The 19,155-nt window shown below is 42.9% G+C and overlaps 3 protein-coding genes across 3 annotated transcripts in view; 2 read left to right on the top strand and 1 right to left on the bottom strand.

Annotated features, from left to right (window-relative positions):
- The window catches only part of ATP5F1A (ATP synthase F1 subunit alpha), a 521,274-nt gene that overhangs the window by 295,955 nt on the left and 206,164 nt on the right, over positions 1-19,155 (bottom strand). The window lies entirely within an intron of this gene.
- Positions 1-19,155, top strand: part of LOC126020102 (E3 ubiquitin-protein ligase RNF165-like) — a 205,977-nt gene that overhangs the window by 79,206 nt on the left and 107,616 nt on the right. The gene's annotated exons all lie outside the window — the stretch shown is intronic.
- LOC126020087 (E3 ubiquitin-protein ligase RNF165) overlaps positions 1-19,155 on the top strand; it is a 111,771-nt gene that overhangs the window by 79,246 nt on the left and 13,370 nt on the right. The window contains exons 2-3 of the mRNA XM_049781566.1: positions 4,436-4,751; positions 6,824-6,934. Of these exons, the coding sequence (XP_049637523.1) occupies positions 4,436-4,751; positions 6,824-6,934 (427 nt within the window). The remainder of the gene's footprint in view (positions 1-4,435; positions 4,752-6,823; positions 6,935-19,155) is intronic.

The following is a 19,155-nucleotide window of genomic DNA, read 5'->3' as shown; positions in this document are numbered from 1 at the left end:
CAGAGAGGTGCAGGGGGGCAGTGGTCAGGGGAGGTAACGGTGGAGGCAAAGGGAGATGAAGGTGTGGAGAGATGAAGGTATGGAGAGATGGGGCATGGGGAGATGAAGGTGTGGTGAGCTGACCTTCCAAGGCAGGGAAGGTATTGGGCAGTGAGGGGGGCTGAAGCTAGTCTCTGTATGTAGAGGCTTAATAGGACACCCACATGCTGGGCTTGTGAGGTTCGTGATAGGATTGGGAGGGTGAGGCTTTAAGACTAGACTTGGGCGTGTTACCATGGAGAGCAGAGTTAGGCAACTTGGCCCAGACACTTTGCTTTGTGAATGGAGTTGGCGCCTCCCTTCAGAGCTGCTGTCTGAGACAGAAGCCTGAGCATGACATGATGCCTGAGCATGAGGTCCAGGCAGGACTGTTCTGTCAGGGCAAAGGGCACTGGATTGTGGAAGGAGGACAAGTGAAGAAATGGTGTCAAGCACCTCAAAAACAGGCAAAATAAAAACAGATTCTTTGCTTCTAGGCCACACCCAGTGGCACTCAGGGGTGATGCCTGGCTCTTAGCTCAGAAATTACTCCTAGCAGGCTCTGGAGACCATATGGGATGTCAAGAGTCAAACCCAGGATGGCCATGTGCCAGACAAACACCCTACTAGCTGTGTAATCTTTCTGGCCATCAAACAGAATATTTATATATTAAGTTTGCACAGGATATATTAAGTTAATTAAGGTGTATAACACATTATTAAAATCAATAATATGTCTCTTGGGGGGTCACATCCAGTGATGTTGAAAGCTTACTCCTGCTTCTGACAGTGCTTGGGGGATTGTGTGTGGTGTTGGCGATGGAACTAGAGTTGGATGTGTGCAAGGCAAGTATACTAACTCTTGTATTGTCTCTCTGACCCTCTTGTTAGCATTTTATTGAAAAAAATCAAAAACATTCACCCAATATTCCTGTAATTTTGGGGGAAGGTGCTGATTTAGAAAATTTACATCACACACACACCCTCTTAACACCATTCCTTTCCTCTGAATTCATGTCTGTTTTAACTTATTCCTGTAGCCTTTCAACAGCCTTCCTGCCTGCCCTTTTTCCTCTTTCCTGTTGCTGCATTGACCCTCCTGATGGAGGTGGTTCAGTGAGGGAAGAAGAGAACTTAAGTTTCTTTATTCATGCCATTGTCCCTGGACTCATGGAAACTGGACTCCATAGCAGACAATCCTTCAGATTCAGGATGTTTGTGGGAAATAAGACTCTCAATCATTTTTTAGAGGGTGACCTCCTAAACATACTCTGGAGAGGTTTTGTTTTGTTTTGTTTTTCTGCTCCAAGGGTGGATCTCAGAGTCTCACAGATGCTGGTATGTGTTCAACTACTTGAACTCTCTCTAAGCCCTGGATCATTCTTTCCTGGTTAGTGCCAGGTCAATTGGAAACTCTTCTTTGATTTTATTTGCTTTTGCAGAGGCTTAATTTTAAGAGCGAATAAAAAACCTCTCACTGACATTTAGCAATGTGCATAGTTACATTGTAAGGTCACTTGTTTTAGCAGAAATGGCTGTCCTTTTTCCTCATGCCAATCTGATGCCAGCATTTCCAGCTCTTTTTTTTTTTTTTTGAGAATGTACTTCCTGAAATATTATACATTTCTAAAACTGCTATGAATGAGTTTTCTAATGTTGATCATTTATTTTCTCCTTACTATGGAAGAAATGTCCCTTCCTGTTCTAGTAGCTATTTACATAGTTCTTTTTCTAATATATCAATATCACTCACAACTGAAGCAAGGAGTGCATAATAATTCCATTCTCACACATTTCCTCTCCTGGGAGGTAATCATTGCTTCACTTTTGGGGGTTGCCTTCCTTTCTAGGACATATTTAACACATTCTTTATCCAATTGTAAAATCCCTGGAGGGATTATTTTCATGTGGCCACATCTATTAGTAACCTTAGATTTTCCATTCCCTCCCAGATAGCTTTTGGAGTGCTACCACCAGCTGGAACCCTCTTATCTGTATGCTTGGGAAAACCCCAACTGTTTAGAGGCGAACCCCTAATTTTTTTGCTTCTCTTTCTTGGTTGTCATTGGCACCATTTGAGAAAAGGTGTTCAGAAGTTTTCTTCTTTTGAGACTCTACCTTCTGATCTTGCTCTTTCTGGATAGTCTGGTTAAACATCACATTGTAGGTGAAAAATCTCTGTCTCCTGCAGCACTTGAAGGAAGGAGCTGATTCACTTTTTCCCAACTCCTGATTTTGTTCTTGAAATTGTTCCTGTTTTTCTGTATCTCAAACTTCTGCTTGGGTCTGGCACTTTTTTTGGGGGGGTGGTGGTGTGGGATGGGGTGGAATATTTTATAGACTTTAGGATGGGGTTTTTATCTCCCATATGATTTTGCTGGTGATTATTTTGCTGGTCTCTCCAGTTTGGGAAAATAGTTTCTGCATGTAATTTTATTTGTCATTTCCTCTCGATTGTTTCTGTCACTTCTTTCTTTCACTTGTACAACGTGGAATCTGCTGAGCCAGCCCTGGTATCTCCTCTTCCTTCTGTCTCCCTATCTTCTTGTTCTGCTCATGGAAAATTTCTCCTGCTTTCTCTTCTAACTCCACTACTAAAGTTAAGATGTCCCTTTGACCATTATTTATTTCTTGGAGTTCTCGTGTTCTCAGAGCTTGTGTTCAAAGAACTTCTTTTTGGGTTGCGATGATAACTCATGGTCAATAGTGCTTACCCAGAATGGAGCTCACACCTCAGACCACATCGTTTCTTGAGCACCACTGGGTGTGGCCCTGGAAGCCCTCAATCATTGCTAAGGTGACCCTTACAGTTCCTGACACCCTAAGGCTTAAGCAGTTGCACATCTGTTGGCTCTGTCACTGAGCCTCCTGAGTTGGTTGGCCAAGACCCCCACAGATCTCCCTAGAGCACTGATTGAGAAACTCCCTAAATAAATACCTTTTCTTTAAAAAGGGCTTTTTATTATTTCATAAGACTAATCTCTTATTTAAGAAGATATTCAATGGGGTCAGAGAGATAGCATGGAGGTAGTGTGTTTGCCTTGCATGCAGAAGAACGATAGTTCAAATACCGGCATCCCACATGGTTCCCTGAGCCTGGCAGGAGCAATTTCTGAGTATAAAGCCAGGAATAACCCCCAAGCACTGCTGGGTGTGACCCCAAATCAAAAAACAAAACAAAAAAAAAGGTATTCAAGAGAACACCTTTTGGTTTTGGGGTGATACCCTGCATTTTTCAGGGCTCACTGCTCAGGAATCACTTCTGGTACATGTGGAGGAGTCTTGGTGCTCTGGTGTCTGGTGGAGTTTGGGCAGGTGCAGCTGGCTTGAGTTTCCAGTGTCCTCTGGGCCACAGTCTGTGCACTTCCTCCTGTGGTAATTGGATGTCCTGCCTAGGCCAGCAATCTGCTTCTGGAGAGAGTTCCTGGGGCTCCCTTGTGATCAATCCTCCTTTGATTTAGGCAAGTAGCGAGACTCCATTCACTGGAGCCTGAGCACCACCTATCCCTGGTAATGTTTACTTTCTGCTGCATTATTATGATTATTTCATTATTATGGAAGGAAAATTCCTTTTGTGTGATTTAGTCTTTTCTTCAGCCGACACAGTAAAGGGAACTTGTGTTCTCTATCTGGAAATCGGGATTCCCAGGGACCTGAATCCTAGCTGGGTTTCTAGGGCATCCCGGTCCTCTCTCTTTTCCCTATGTAATATATAATGGAAAAAGTAAAAATGTACTTTAAAAATTAATCTATAGGGGGCCAGTGGGAAACCTTCTCACACCTCCTAGGCTGTCAGAGGTAGCTCCAGGGACTAGAACACATAGTGGTCACATAGGAGTCCCACATTCTATATCTGACACCACCAGGTCCCCCAAACAAGCTGAGGGGGAGAGAGTGAGGGAAGGAGGGAGGACGGAGGGAGGGAAAGAGAGAGAGAGAGATAGAGATCACAAGGTATAAGGTGCTTGCCTTGCAATCACTGGTACCACATATAGTCTCTTGAACAATGTCAGGATTAAGACCTATCCCACAAATTTCCTAGGACCAATGAGGTTGCAGGGAGGAGTTCAATGTAAGAAAACAAACCATTTTCAGGGATCTTAATGCTCCTTTCTAGGCAGAGAATATAGCTCCGGGCCAGAGCTGTTTCCTTGTATGTTTGATTCCTGGCACTGAAAGAAAAAGTTTCAAAAATACAAGGGCAGGGATGTGGCTCAGTGGTAGAGCACAGGCTCTGGATTAGATTCCTACCGCTTCCAAGCCAATAAACCAATTTAAACAGGTTTAATATCAGATCCTTATCAACCCAGAACTGAAAAACGTATCTACTGCTGACATGGTCAGAGCCTGTTGTTGGCTCTTAATGATGCCTGGGGACCAGGCCTCACTGGCATCTTCTCTGTCTTTGCCTCTCCAGGTGCCCCCTTTCAAAGGTCTCAGCACCCTCACGCTACCTCCTGCCGCCACTTCCACCTGGGCCCCCCGCAGCCACAGCAGCTCTCGCCCGACTTCCCCCTGGCTCACCCCGTGCAGTCGCAGCCGGGCCTCAGCGCCCACATGGCCCCGGCCCACCAGCACAGTGGTGCCCTGCACCAGCCGCTGACCCCGCTGCCTGCCCTGCAGTTCCAGGACGTCACAGGTCCCTCCTTCCTACCTCAGGCCCTGCACCAGCAATACCTCCTGCAGCAGCAGCTCCTGGAAGCCCAGCACCGCAGGCTCGTCTCACACCCCCGGTGAGTGCTGTGTGGACAGAGGGAAGTGGCCACAGGCCAGCCTGGACGCCTGGTTTTGCCCCTCAAGGCTGCCCAGAGTTCCCATGAAGGTGTCTGTGCAGCTTTTGCTCCAATGATGGGCTTTCGTTTGGTTTGGGGATGGTTCCTTCATTGTTTTAGGTCCCCTGCAAGGGAGCTGGCGCTGGGATGATGCTTCCCAGGACTTACACCATTGAGGAGGTTTGAAAAAATTACCCACTGGCCCCCTGTAGATTAATTTTTAAAGTAAATTTTTATTGAATTACCATGAAATACATAGTTATATACACCATATCAATAAAAAAAGTCATATGGTCCGATGATAGAGGCAGAGGAAGCATTTGAAGATCCAGTACCCATTCATGATAAAAACTCAACAAGATGCGAATTGAAGGAACTTTCCTCAATATAATCAAAACCATTTTTTTTTTTGCAAACCACAGCAAACATTATACTTAATGGGGAAAAACTAAAAGCCTTTCCTCTAAGATCTGGTACAAGACAGGTTGCCCACTCTTACCATTTCTATTCAATATAGTACTGGAAGTACTTGCCATAGCAATTAGACAAGAAAAAATTTCAAGAACATCTCACCAGAAAAGGAAGAAATCACTTCCTCACTGTTTGTGGATGACATGATGCTGTATTTATCAAAGTTCTGTAGATTCTTGATGGCCAAGCTCTCTATAGGCCTTTCCAAGAGTCAAGAGTTTATCATGAAGATCAGCAAAAAAACAAATGGAGAGTAAAATTTGACAGAACCTCTTAGGTGGAGCTAAAGGGGCTGTGGGGCCCTGTGCAAATTCCTCTACCTCTTTGAGCCTCAGCCTAGGACAGAGAGATAGTTAAGTAAGCTGGAACACGTGTTTTATATGCAGGTGACACAGGTTAAGTTCCCAGCTCTCAGGGTAGAGCATTATAGGGTCTACCTCAAGCACAGAACTGGGAGCTGCTCTGAAGCCCTGTTGGGTGCAGGTCAAATGTTAAAGCAAAATGCCAAATGCCAAATGCCAAACAAAACATAGAAGGAGAGAGTTAGATTAGCTCAGTGTTCTCCAACTTTTTTGAATAGCACTCTTAATACTCTGAGAATGATAGAGATTTCTGATTTTGTGTGGTTGACTATGATACCATGTTAGAATTAAAACAGTTTAAAATATTATTTAGTTTATTAAAAACAAGAATAGGCCAAAATATTAGTATTAATGTATTTTTTGTTGTTGTGCTTCAGGGGCCATACCCAACTCTGCTTAGGGATTACACCTGTTTTCTGTGCTCAGGGACCACAACTGGCAATATTCGAGGGACCATATGGGATGCTGGGGATTAAAGCAGTTTGGCTTTTTGTAAGGCAAGCACCAACCCACAACACTATCTCTCCAGCCCCAGTATTGTCTCTTTTTTTTGGGGGGGGGGAATAACTATACATAAATGTGAAAAGAGCTCTTCCTCAAATATCTGACTTAATGCTAGACAACTTTGTTATCAGGTTGACTTCTCCATACAGTCTGTGACAAAACTTGCTGGAAAACGCCTCCTGCTCATATATGTGTGTGTGAGAGGGAGATGAGGATTGTGAAAGAGTAAATGCTCCTATCAAGTTACTAGGAAAGAAACTCTGACCTTATTAGCCCTGAAGAGGGTTCTCAGAGATCCTAGGTGAATGGGAGGTATTCTTTGAGACCTACTAATCTAAATGATTTCTCAGTCCCTGAGCTCCATCCCCAAATGGTGGCTGGAACAGAGGCATGTTGTGGGGTTTTTGAGGGAGGTCTTCCCAGAGAAGATGGGCTTAGAGTGTGGTATAGAATTGAAGAGAGAAGAGCATAGTGGGAGCAGAGCTGATACACAGAGAGGCTAGAACCTGCAGGAGACAGACCCTACATGTTGGAGATCATCCATGAAAGCAAGGGGGAGGCTGGTGAGGTTTTTGTGGGCCAGATGGTCTGCAGGGGGCAAACCTGGGGATAAATCCTCTTTAGTAGGCTGCAAGGCAGGCTGGTTAGGCTGCTTCATGCCCCAATGATGCCATGGGCCTGTTCCCTTCTGTGCAGGCGGAGTCAGGAGCGAGCGTCTGTCCATCCCCACCGACTCCAGCCCAGCTTCGACTTCAGCCACCAGCTGCAGACGCCTCAGGCCAGGTATTTGGCTGAGGGCACTGACTGGTGAGTTTGGGGGAATGCCTGGGGAGGGACAGAAGGAGGGTCTTGCTTGCTTCCTTCACAGGCATGTTGCAAGAGGTCTTGTCCTTAAGACCCAGACTTTGTCCCTGACTCCAGTCACCCTTGGGATCTTGTGGCCTCCTCAATCAGGCTTGGTCCCAGGAGCAAATTCAGCTTTGTTTGGGAACTGCTGTGCACCCAGTCTGGGTCAGTGTACAGGGCCCTGTAAAGGAAAAGATCTTAATAGATCCTAACCCAGTGAGGGCTGGGATCAAAGGAGCAGAAAGGAGAATCCTGGGCACTAGGGTAGTCAAGGAAGGCTTGCTGAAGGAAGTGGAATGGGGGGAAACCATAGAGAAGTGTCAGGCCCTCATGTTTGCTAGAATGGTGAAAGAAGCTGTGGAGTTGGAGGTGAAAGCTGGGGAGGAAAATGGCTGGGCGAGAGCCTGTGCTTCTTGGCAGTCTTTAAATGCTCCAGCAACTGTGCAGTCTCTCACACCTTCCTCACATAAGGCAAGGGCACTGCTACACCCCGGATACAGGGCATGTCTCTGGTATCCTTGGTCACTCCTGACTCCAATTCTAATTCAGGAGAGGATTTATTTACCCAGGGCCTGAAAGGAACACTAAGCAGTCAATAAATATGTGAGGTACATGGACATGGTAACATGCAAAGGGTGAAAAGCCTGCAACTAGTCTTAAAAGAGTGCAGGAAAAAACAAAACGTGTGCGCTTGTGTGCGTGCATGTGAGCGTGCGTGTGTGTGTGTGTGTGTGTGTGTGTGTGTGTGTGTGTGTGAAGAGAAATGCAGGAAATAGCAAAACTTAGCATTTAAAAAATCTGGGCAGAGGAATTATTTATTCTGTTATTGAAACATTAAGGTCAACCCAGTTTTATGTCTTTGAATGTGGAAGTAAACACAGTCAAACTAAATGGACAGAGAAGGAGCATCAAACACAAGGGACATGAACTTGTCATGCCTCAGCCCCTGGGCCAGGCAAACCAGCCTCAGCATGGCTTGGTCTGGGCACAACTCCAGGACCCCCTAGGAATGAAGCTGCAGGATGATTCTGGAGAGTTGGACACTAATGACACTGCCAGGGACAGGACGCTGCTGGCCTAACAGTCCCTTTAAAGATGGATTGTATCGTGGCCAACTTCAGCCCAGACTTTTTCTAATAAGCAGATTCCAATTAAGAAGATTTAATTGGGAGACTAACCCGAGCACATAATTCCCTATGGAACCTGAGAGACTGAGGTGCGATGGGCACGCCTGAACAGGGTGAGTCCGGGCAGCCAACATCATTGCTGAGGGCACCTGGGCACCACCGGTTTGAGACCAACCCCAGGACAGAATCCCCGAAGGAAGCTGAGAGACTGAGGTGCCCTGGACATACCTGAATAAGGTGAGTCTGGGTCGCCACCGCCGACTCCATTACTGAGGGTGCCTGAGAACTGCTGGTTTGAACCAACACCTGAGCATGTTGGGGCCAGAGGAGCGCGGCAGCTACTCTTCACTTTGCTGCTTTGCGCAGCTCTAGTAAATGAACTCCACTATAAAACATAGGAAGAAACACACAGCAAGCATGACTATTAGGACACAATGCAAGCCAACGTCAGAAATATTAAGTGAAGGTGGCAGCTCTGATGACCCAAAAAAAAAATGCCAACCACCTAATTAGCCTCTCAGATAAGGAGCTTATTGTAGACATTTGGAAGATGTTCATAGAACTCAAAGAAAGCATGTATCAAGCTGAACAGACCACAAAGACAGAAATCAGAAAACTCCAGACTGAAATAACAACACTGAAAAACTCGGTAGATGAAATAAAAACCTCAATAGAAAGCCTCTCCAGGTGGCCAGTGAGTGAGTGAGAAATGGCTGCATGTGGGGGTTTTCAGGCAGAGTGCTGATTGCTCTACCTGCAGAGTCTCCACCGGGCTGTGCTTCTTCTGAGGAACTGAGCACCAGAAGGGAGCCCTGTCCTACCCTTCTCTGTCTTTCCTGAACTCTGGAAGCTCTCCTCAGAGCCCTGGGAAGCGAACCCCAAAGAAACTACATTCGGAAGCTACCCAGCGAGCCAGTGAGTGAGTGAGAAATGGCTGCATGTGGGGGTTTCCAGGCAGAGTGCTGATTGCTCTACCTGCAGAGTCTCCACCGGGCTGTGCTTCTTCTGAGGAACTGAGCACCGGAAGGGAGCCCTGTCCTACCCTTCTCTGTCTTTCCTGAACTCTGGAAGCTCTCCTCAGAGCCCTGGGAAGCGAACCCCAAAGAAACTACATTCGGAAGCTACCCAGCGAGCCAGTGAGTGAGTGAGAAATGGCTGCATGTGGGGGTTTCCAGGCAGAGTGCTGATTGCTCTACCTGCAGAGTCTCCACCGGGCTGTGCTTCTTCTGAGGAACTGAGCACCAGAAGGGAGCCCTGTCCTACCCTTCTCTGTCTTTCCTGAACTCTGGAAGCTCTCCTCAGAGCCCTGGGAAGCGAACCCCAAAGAAACTACATTTGGAAGCTACCCAGCGAGCCAGTGAGTGAGTGAGAAATGGCTGCATGTGGGGGTTTCCAGGCAGAGTGCTGATTGCTCTACCTGCAGAGTCTTCACCGGGCTGTGCTTCTTCTGAGGAACTGAGCACCGGAAGGGAGCCCTGTCCTACCCTTCTCTGTCTTTCCTGAACTCTGGAAGCTCTCCTCAGAGCCCTGGGAAGCGAACCCCAAAGAAACTACATTCGGAAGCTACCCAGCGAACCAGAAACTGAGCACCTGAAGGGAGCCCTGTCCTACTCTTCTCTGTCTTTCCTGAACTCTGGAAGCTCTCCTCAGAGCCCTGGGAAGCGAACCCCAAAGAAACTACATTCGGGAGCTACCCAGCGAGCCTGTGGGTGAGTAAGAAATGGCTGGATGTGGGGGTTTCCAGGCAGAGTGCTGATTGCTCTACTTGCAGAGTCTCCACCCGGCTGTGCTTCTTCTGAGGAAACTGAGCACCGGAAGGGAGCCCTGTCCTACCCTTCTCTGTCTTTCCTGAACTCTGGAAGCTCTCCTCAGAGCCCTGGGAAGCGAACCCCAAAGAAACTACATTCGGAAGCTACCCAGCGAGCCAGTGACTCTCCTCAGAGTCCTGGGAAGTGAACCCCAAAAATACAGCATTCTGAAGCTGTCCAGCGAGCGAGTGAAAACTACGCCTGACCAGTGGGGCCCGACTGTGAAAAACTGTGAGTGCTGCCTGTGTGTGTCTCTCTGCTATGCTGTTGCGTGAACCTCCTGAGAGTGGGCTGAAAAGAGGCTCCAGAAGGCACTTAGCTCCACTTTGCTACGCAGCCGTGCGCTCTTTCTAAAAAAAGAACACCATCACAAGAAGAAAAAAACCACACTAAGAACTGTGCTGGATCACAGAAGCAAGAATTTCTCTCCAGACTGTCTTCTCTGCTGCGTGCTTGGGCCTAAGATTTGATCCTGTGTGAGGCTTCATCCACGGAGGACTCCCCTACCTTGGAGGCAAGTCGGCCCATCCAGAAAGGGCGGAGCCAGAGAAGTGTGTTGCCTGCATCATATAACCAATGAATACCACCACAACACGTAGAAAAACCCACAATACAAGTGTGACAATGGGGAAACAACGCAGGCCAGCGTCAGACATAGAGAATGAAGATGACAATTCTGATGACCAGTTAACGACCAACCAACTAATCAATCTCTCAGATAAGGACTTTAGAGTAGCAATATTGAATATACTCAAAGAACTCAAAGAAACCATGAATAGAATAGAACAGAACACTAATAAGAATCAAGAAAATATGAAGACAGAAATCACAAAACTCCAAACTGAAATAACAGGTCAAATAACAGGCCTGAAAAAATCAGTAAACGAAGTGAATGACAAAATGGATAAGCTCTGGGACAGGGTATCAGAAGCTGAGAATAGACTTGGTGCTGTGGAAGATGAGATACATAACAATTCCATACAACAGGAGAGATTGGAAAAAAAACTTAAAACAAATGAACAGACAATGGAAAAATTAGTCAAAGAATGGGAACAGATGAAAATAGAGGTCTATGATAAGATCAACAGAAACAACTTAAGAATCATTGGAGTCCCAGAGACCCAGGAAGAAAATTTCCAGGAAGAATCAACGGTCAAGAACATCATTAAAGAGAAACTCCCAGAGCTAAAGAATATATGTGATCAAATCCTGCATGCTCGAAGAGTACCAACCAAAAGAGACCCAAGAAAAACCACCCCAAGACACATCCTAGTCACAATGACAAATCCCACAGATAGAGACAGAATTCTGAAAACAGCAAGATCAAAAGGGGAAATTACATTCAAGCAAGCATCCTTGAGATTTACAGCAGACCTGTCACCAGAAACACTAAATGCCAGAAAGCAGTGGTGGGATATTGTGACAAGACTGAATGAAATGAATGCTTCACCTAGAATACTGTACCCAGCAAAACTCACTTTCCGTTTGACGGAAGAATACATGGTTTCACAGACAAAAAACAGCTCAGAAACTTTACAGACTCAAAACCAGTCTTAAGAGAAAAACTGAAAGACCTAATCTAAGACAAGACTGACCAAAAGACACACCAAATTTCGATATAAAGATGGCATTAAATCCCAGGACAATTCTTTCTCTCAACGTCAATGGACTAAATGCACCAGTTAAGAGACACAGAGTGGCTAAATGGATCAAAAAACTCAATCCAACCTTCTGCTGCCTACAAGAAACGCACCTGAATACTCAGAACAAACATAGACTCAAAATAAAAGGCTGGAGAAAAGTTATCCAAGCAAACAACACCCATAAAAAAGCTGGAGTGGCCATACTAATATCAGATAATGCAAACTTTATACTCAGGAAGGTTGTAAGGGACAAAGATGGACATTTTATATTAATCAAGGGGTACGTAGAGCAGGAAGAAATAACTCTCCTAAACATATATGCACCAAATGAGGGGCCAGCAAAATATTTAAAACAACTGTTGACAAATCTGAAAAACAATATCAATAACAACACAATAATTGTGGGGGACCTCAACACGGCTTTGTCAACACTGGATAGGTCAACCAGACTGAAACCCAACAAGAATATACTAGACCTGAGGAGAGAAATGGAAGAAAGAGGCCTAGTGGATATATATAGGACACTCCATCCCCAGAAACCTGGATACACATTCTTCTCCAATGTACATGGGACATTCTCCAGGATAGACTACATGCTGGCACATAAAACATACCTCCATAATATCAAGAAGATAGAAATTTTGCAGACTACCTTCGCTGACCACAAGGCTCTGAAATTATTTGTGAATTCCAAAGGGACTGAGAAGAAAAACTTTAACACCTGGAAATTAAACTGCCTCATACTCAATAACCAGTGGGTCCGAGATGAAATCAAAAGGTTCCTGGAAACAAATGACAATAAAGACACAAACTATCAGAACTTATGGGACACAGCAAAAGCAGTACTGAGAGGAAAATTTATAGCTTTGCAAGCACACATCAGGAAGGAAGAAGGAGCTTACCTGAGTAGCTCAATGACACAGCTAATAGAACTAGAAAGTACTCAACAAAAGGACCCAAAAATAGGAAGACAGAAGGAAATAACAAAGCTGAGAGCAGAAATCAATGAAGTGGAAACCCAAAAAACAATCCGAAAGATCAACAAAAGCAGAAGTTGGTTCTTCGAAAAAATAAACAAGATTGACAGACCACTGGCAAACCTAACAAAGAAAGAGAGAGAGAGAAACTTGATAACTCGTATTAGGAATGAAAAAGGAGAGATCACTACTGATATGACAGAGATTCAAAGGGTAATCAGAAACTACTTTGAAAAACTCTATGCCACTAAAAATGAGAACCTGGAAGAAATGGATAAATTCTTGGACTCTTATAATCTTCCACGGTTGAAAGAAGAGGATGTAGCATATCTAAACACCCCCATCACCATTGATGAAATAAAAATGGTAATCAAAAGTCTGCCCAAAAACAAAAGCCCAGGCCCAGATGGATTCACTAATGAATTCTATCAAACTTTCCAAGAGGAACTACTACCAATCCTGGCAAGACTCTTTCATGAAATTGAACAAACGGAAACACTTCCAAATAGCTTTTATGAAGCCAACATCACCTTGATACCTAAACCAGACAGAGATGCTACGAAAAAAGAAAATTACAGACCAATATCGCTGATGAATGCAGATGCAAAGATCCTCAACAAAATCCTGGCAAATAGGATTCAATACCTCATTAAGAAGATCATCCACTACGATCAAGTAGGTTTCATCCCAGGAATGCAAGGATGGTTTAACATCCGTAAGTCTATCAACACAATACACAACATCAACAACAAGAAAAATAAAAACCACATGATTATATCAATAGATGCAGAGAAAGCATTTGACAAGGTCCAAAACCCATTCTTGATCAAAACTCTCAGCAAGATGGGAATGGAAGGAACCTTTCTCAATATAGTTAAGGCCATCTACCACAAGCCAGTGGCAAATATTATCCTCAATGGAGAAAAACTAAAAGCCTTCCCTCTAAATTCTGGCACAAGACAAGGCTGTCCTCTCTCACCACTCCTATTCAACATAGCACTGGAAGTACTTGCTATAGTGATTAGGCAAGAAAAAGATATCAAGGGAATCCAGATAGGAAAGGAAGAAGTCAAGCTCTCACTGTTTGCAGATGACATGATGCTCTACTTAGAAAACCCTAAAGACTCTACCAAAAAACTTCTAGAAACAATAGACTCATATAGCAAGGTGGCAGGCTACAAAATTAACACACAAAAATCAATGGCCTTTCTATACACCAATAGTAATAAGGAAGAAATAGACATTAAGAAAACAACCCCATTCACAATAGTGCCACACAAACTCAAATATCTTGGAATCAACTTGACTAAAAATGTGAAAGACCTATACAAAGAAAACTATAAAACTCTGCTCCAAGAAATAAGAGAGGACACGCGGAAATGGAAACACATACCCTGCTCATGGGTTGGCAGGATTAACATCATCAAAATGGCAATACTCCCCAAGGCGTTATACAGATTCAACGCTATCCCTCTAAAGATACCTATGACATTCTTCAAAGAGATAGATCAGGCACTTTTGAAATTTGTTTGGGACAATAAACACCCTAGAATAGCTAAAGCAATCATTGGGAAAAAGAATATGGGAGGAATTACTTTCCCCAACTTTAAACTTTACTACAAAGCAATAGTTATCAAAACAGCATGGTATTGGAATAAGGACAGACCCTCAGATCAGTGGAATAGGCTTGAATACTCAGAAAATGTTCCCCAGACATACAATCACCTAATTTTTGATAAAGGAGCAGGAAATCCTAAATGGAGCAAGGAAAGCCTCTTCAACAAGTGGTGTTGGCACAACTGGCTAGCCACTTGCAAAAAATTGAACTTAGACCCCCAGCTAACATCATGTACGAAGGTAAAATCGAAATGGATTAAAGACCTCGATATCCCATCCCAAACCATAAGATATATAGAACAACACATAGGCAAAACTCTCCAGGACATTGAGACTTCAGGCATCTTCAAGGAGGAAACTGCACTCTCCAAGCAAGTGAAAACAGAGATTAACAGATGGGAATACATTAAGTTGAGAAGCTTCTGCACCTCAAAGGAAATAGTGCCCAGGATACAAGAGCCACCCACTGAGTGGGAGAATCTATTCACCCAATACCCATCAGACAAAGGGCTAATCTCCAAAATATACAAGGCACTGACAGAAATTTACAAGAAAAAAACATCTAATCCCATCAAAAAATGGGGAGAAGAAATGAACAGACACTTTGACAAAGAAGAAATACAAATGGCCAAAAGACACATGAAGAATGCTCCACATCACTAATCATCAGAGAGATGCAAATCAAAACAACAATGAGATACCACCTCACACCACAGAGAATGGCACACATCACAAAGAATGAGAACAAACAGTGCTGGCGGGGATGTGGAGAGAAAGGAACCCGTATCCACTGCTGGTGGGAATGCCGTCTAGTTCAACCTTTATGGAAAGCAATATGGAGATTCCTCCAAAAACTGGAAATCGAGCTCCCATACGATCCAGCTATACCACTCCTAGGAATATACCCTAAGAACACAAAAATACAATACAAAAATCCCTTCCTTACACCTATATTCATTGCAGCACTATTTACCATAGCAAGACTCTGGAAACAACCAAGATGCCCTTCAACAGACGAATGGCTAAAGAAACTGTGGTACATATACACAATGGAATATTATGCAGTGTCAGGAGGGCTGAAGTCATGAAATTTTCCTATACATGGATGTACACAGAATCTATTATGCTGAGTGAAATAAGTCAGAGAGAGAGAGAAAAACGCAGAATTGTTTCACTCATCTATGGGTTTTAAGAAAAATGAAAGACATTCTTGCAATAATAAATTTCAGACACAAAAGAGAAAAGAGCTGGAAGTTCCAGCTCACCTCAGGAAGCTCACCACAAAGAGTGATGAGTTTAGTTAGAGAAATAACTACATTTTGAACTGTCCTAATATTGAGAATGTATGAGGGAAATGTAGAGCCTGTTTAGGGTACAGGCGGGGGTTGGGTGGGGAGGAGGGAGATTTGGGACTTGGGTGATGGGAATGTTGCACTGGTGATGGGTGGTGTTCCTTTTATGACTGAAACCCAAACTCAATCATGTATGTAATCAAGGTGTTTAAATAAAAAAAAAAAAAGAAAGCCTCTCCAATAGGGTAACAGCAGCTGAGGCAGAATCAGTGAGCCTGAAGATGAGATACAGAACAACTCCATGCAACAGAAGAGATTGGAAAAAACCTCAAAGCAAATGATCAGACAATGGAAAAAATACTCAAGGAATGTGAGCAGATGAAAATTGAAGTCTTTGATAAATTCAACAGAAACAACATAAGAATCATTGGAGTCCCAGAGACCCAGAAAGAAAATCCCCAGGAAGAATCAACAGTTAAGGGCATCATTACTGAGAAACTCCCAGTGCTAAAGACAGCATGCAACCAAATACAGCATGCCTGAGGAGTACCATCTAAAAAGAGACCCAAAGAAAAGCACCCCAACACAGTTCCTAGTCATGATGATGAACCTCACAGACAGAGTACTGAAAGCAGCAAGGTCAAAAAGGGAAATTCCATTCAAAGGAGCATCCTTAAGATTTACAGCAGAAACCCTCAAGGCCAGAAGGCAGTGGTGGGATATAGTGACAAAACTCAATACTTGAATACTACATCCAGCCAGTCTCACTTTCAGGTTTGAAAGAAGTATACATGGCTTCACAGATAAATAACAGCTCAGAAACTTTACAGACTCAAAACCAGACCTAAAAGAAAAGCTGGAGTCTACTATAAGGAAAGAAAGACCAATAGATATACCAAACTTCTGTGATTTTTTTTTTTTTTGGTTTTTGGGCCACACCCAGCGGTGCTCAGGGGTTACTCCTGGCTGTCTACTCAGAAATAGCTCCTGGCAGGCACGGGGGACCATATGGGACACCGGGATTCAAACCAACCACCTTTGGTCCTGGATCAGCTGCTTGCAAGGCAAATGCTGCTGTGCTATCTCTCCGGGCCCAGATATACCAAACTTCTACACAAAGATGACACTAAAACTTATGACAATTATCGCTCTCAACATCAATGGGCTAAATTCACTTGTTAAGAGTCACTGAGTGGCAAAATGGATCAAAAAATTGAATCCAACATTTGCTGCCTACAAGAAACACATATGAATAATCAAAACAAGCATAGATTCAAAATCAAAGGCTGGAGGGAAATCATCCAAGCAAACAACACCCTTAAAAAAACTGGAGTGGCTATATTAGTATCAGATGAAACAAACTTTAGACACAGAAAAGTTATAAGGGACAAAAATGGTTATCTTGTACTAATCAAAGGATATGTACAACAAGAAGAAATCACACTCCTAAACATATATGTATCCAATGATGGAACTGCAAAATATTTAATACAATTCTTGACAAACCTGAAAGAAAATATCAATAGCGGCACAATAATAGTGGGAGATCTCAACACTGCCCTGACACCTCTTGATTGAAATCCAACAAGAATGTATTAGCTCTGAAAAGAGAAATGGAAGAAAGTGGACTAGTAGATATATATAGGACACTCCATCCCCAGAAAACTGGATACACATTCTTCTCTAATGCACATGGGTCATTCTCTAGATTAGACCACAGGCTGGCCCATAAAACATATCTATGTAAAGTCAAGAGAATAGAAATTGTACAAACTGCCTTCACAGACCACAAGGCACTGAAATTAGAAGTGAACTACAAAGAAACAAAGAAGAAAAAACTTTAACACTTGGAAACTAAACAGTTCACTACTGAACAACCAGTGGGTCAGAGATGAAATAAAAAAGGAAATAAAGGCATTCCTGGAAATAAATGACAATAAAGACACAAATTGTCAGAATTTATGGGACACAACAAAAGCAGTACAAAGAGGAAAATTTATAGCCTTGCAAGCATACATCAGAAAGGAGGAAGGGGCCTATATAAAAAACTTAATGAAACAGCTTTCAGAACTAGAAAATGACCAACCAAAGGAACCAAAAATAGGTAGGCAGAAGGAAATAACAAAGCTTAGAGCAGAAATCAATGAGATGGAAATCCAAAAAACAATTTGAAAGATCAATGAAAGCAAAATTTGGTTCTTTGAAAAAATAAACAAGATCGATAAATCACTAGCAAAACTCACAAAGAAACGGAGAGAGAAAAATCTAATACACCAGATTAGGAATGAAAAAAGGAATATCACCACAGATACTGCAGAGATTCAAAGGGTAATCAGAGATTAATTTGAGAAACTCTATGCCACAAAACATGAAAACCTGGAGGAATAAATGGATAAGTTTCGGACTCATAATCTTCCATGGTTAAACCAGGATGATCTTGCATATCTAAACAAACACATAACTACTGAAGAAATTAAAATGGTCATCAAGAGTCTTCCCCAAAACAAAAGCCCAGGCCCAGATAGATTCACTAGTGAATTCTTTCAAACCTTTCAAGAGGAACTTCTACCAATCCTCTGCAGGCTCTTTCATGAAATTGAGAAATCAGGAACACTCCCAAACAGTTTTTACAAAGCTAACATCATCTTGATACCAAAACCAGACAGAGATACTGCAAAAAAGAAAACTACAGACCAATATCCCTGATGAACACAGATGCAAAGATCCTCAATAAAATTATGGCAAACAGGATCCAGTGTCTCATCAAGAAGGTCATCCACCACAACCAAGTAGGTTTCATTCCAGGAATCCAAAGGTGGTTTAACATCCATAAATCAATAAACACAATACACCATATCAACGAAAAGAAAAATGAAAACCATATGATCATATCAATAGATGCAGAGAAAGCATTTGATAAGGTCCAACATCCATTCTTGATAAAAATAAAAACTCCCATCAAGATGGAAATGGAAGAAACTTTTCTCAATATAGTAGAGGCAATCTCCCACAAGCCAATGGCAAATATTATTCTCAATGAAGATAAACTAAAAGCCTTTCCTCTAAAATCCGGTAAAGGATTAAGACTGCCCTCTCTCACCACTACTATTCAACACAGTGCTAGAAGTTCTTGCCATAGCAATTAGGCAAGAAAAAGATATCAAAAGTTATCTGTTTGCAGATGGCATGATACTATATTTAGAAAACCCTAAAGACTCTACCAAAAACTTCTAGAAACAATAGACTCATATAGCAATGTGGCAGAATACAAAATTAACACACAAAAATCAATGGCCTTCTTGTACACCAATAATGATAGAGAAGAAATGGATATAAAAAAGACAATCCATTTACATTAGTGCCACACAAACTCAAATATCTTGGAGTCAACTTAACTAAAGATGTGAAGGACTTATACAAAGAAAATTACAAAACCCTGCTTCAAAAAATAAAAGAGGACATGTGGAAATGGAGGCATATATCCTGCTCATGGATTGGAAGGATTAACATAATTAAAATGGCAATACTCCCCAAGGCATTGTACAGATTTAATGCAATCCCTCTAAGGATACCCATAACATTCTTCAAAGACGTGGATCAAACACTCCTGAAATTCATTTGGAATAATTAACACCCAAGAATAGCTAGAACAACCCTTGGGAAAAGGAATATGGGAGGCATCACTTTTTCCAACTTTAAATTGTATTATAAAGCAACA

This window comes from Suncus etruscus, chromosome 10 (genome assembly GCF_024139225.1).
Source record: "Suncus etruscus isolate mSunEtr1 chromosome 10, mSunEtr1.pri.cur, whole genome shotgun sequence".
In the NCBI taxonomy this organism is placed as follows: domain Eukaryota; kingdom Metazoa; phylum Chordata; class Mammalia; order Eulipotyphla; family Soricidae; genus Suncus; species Suncus etruscus.
The sequence above is the reverse complement of the archived record's forward strand: the minus strand, read 5'-3'. Positions and strand labels throughout refer to the sequence as shown.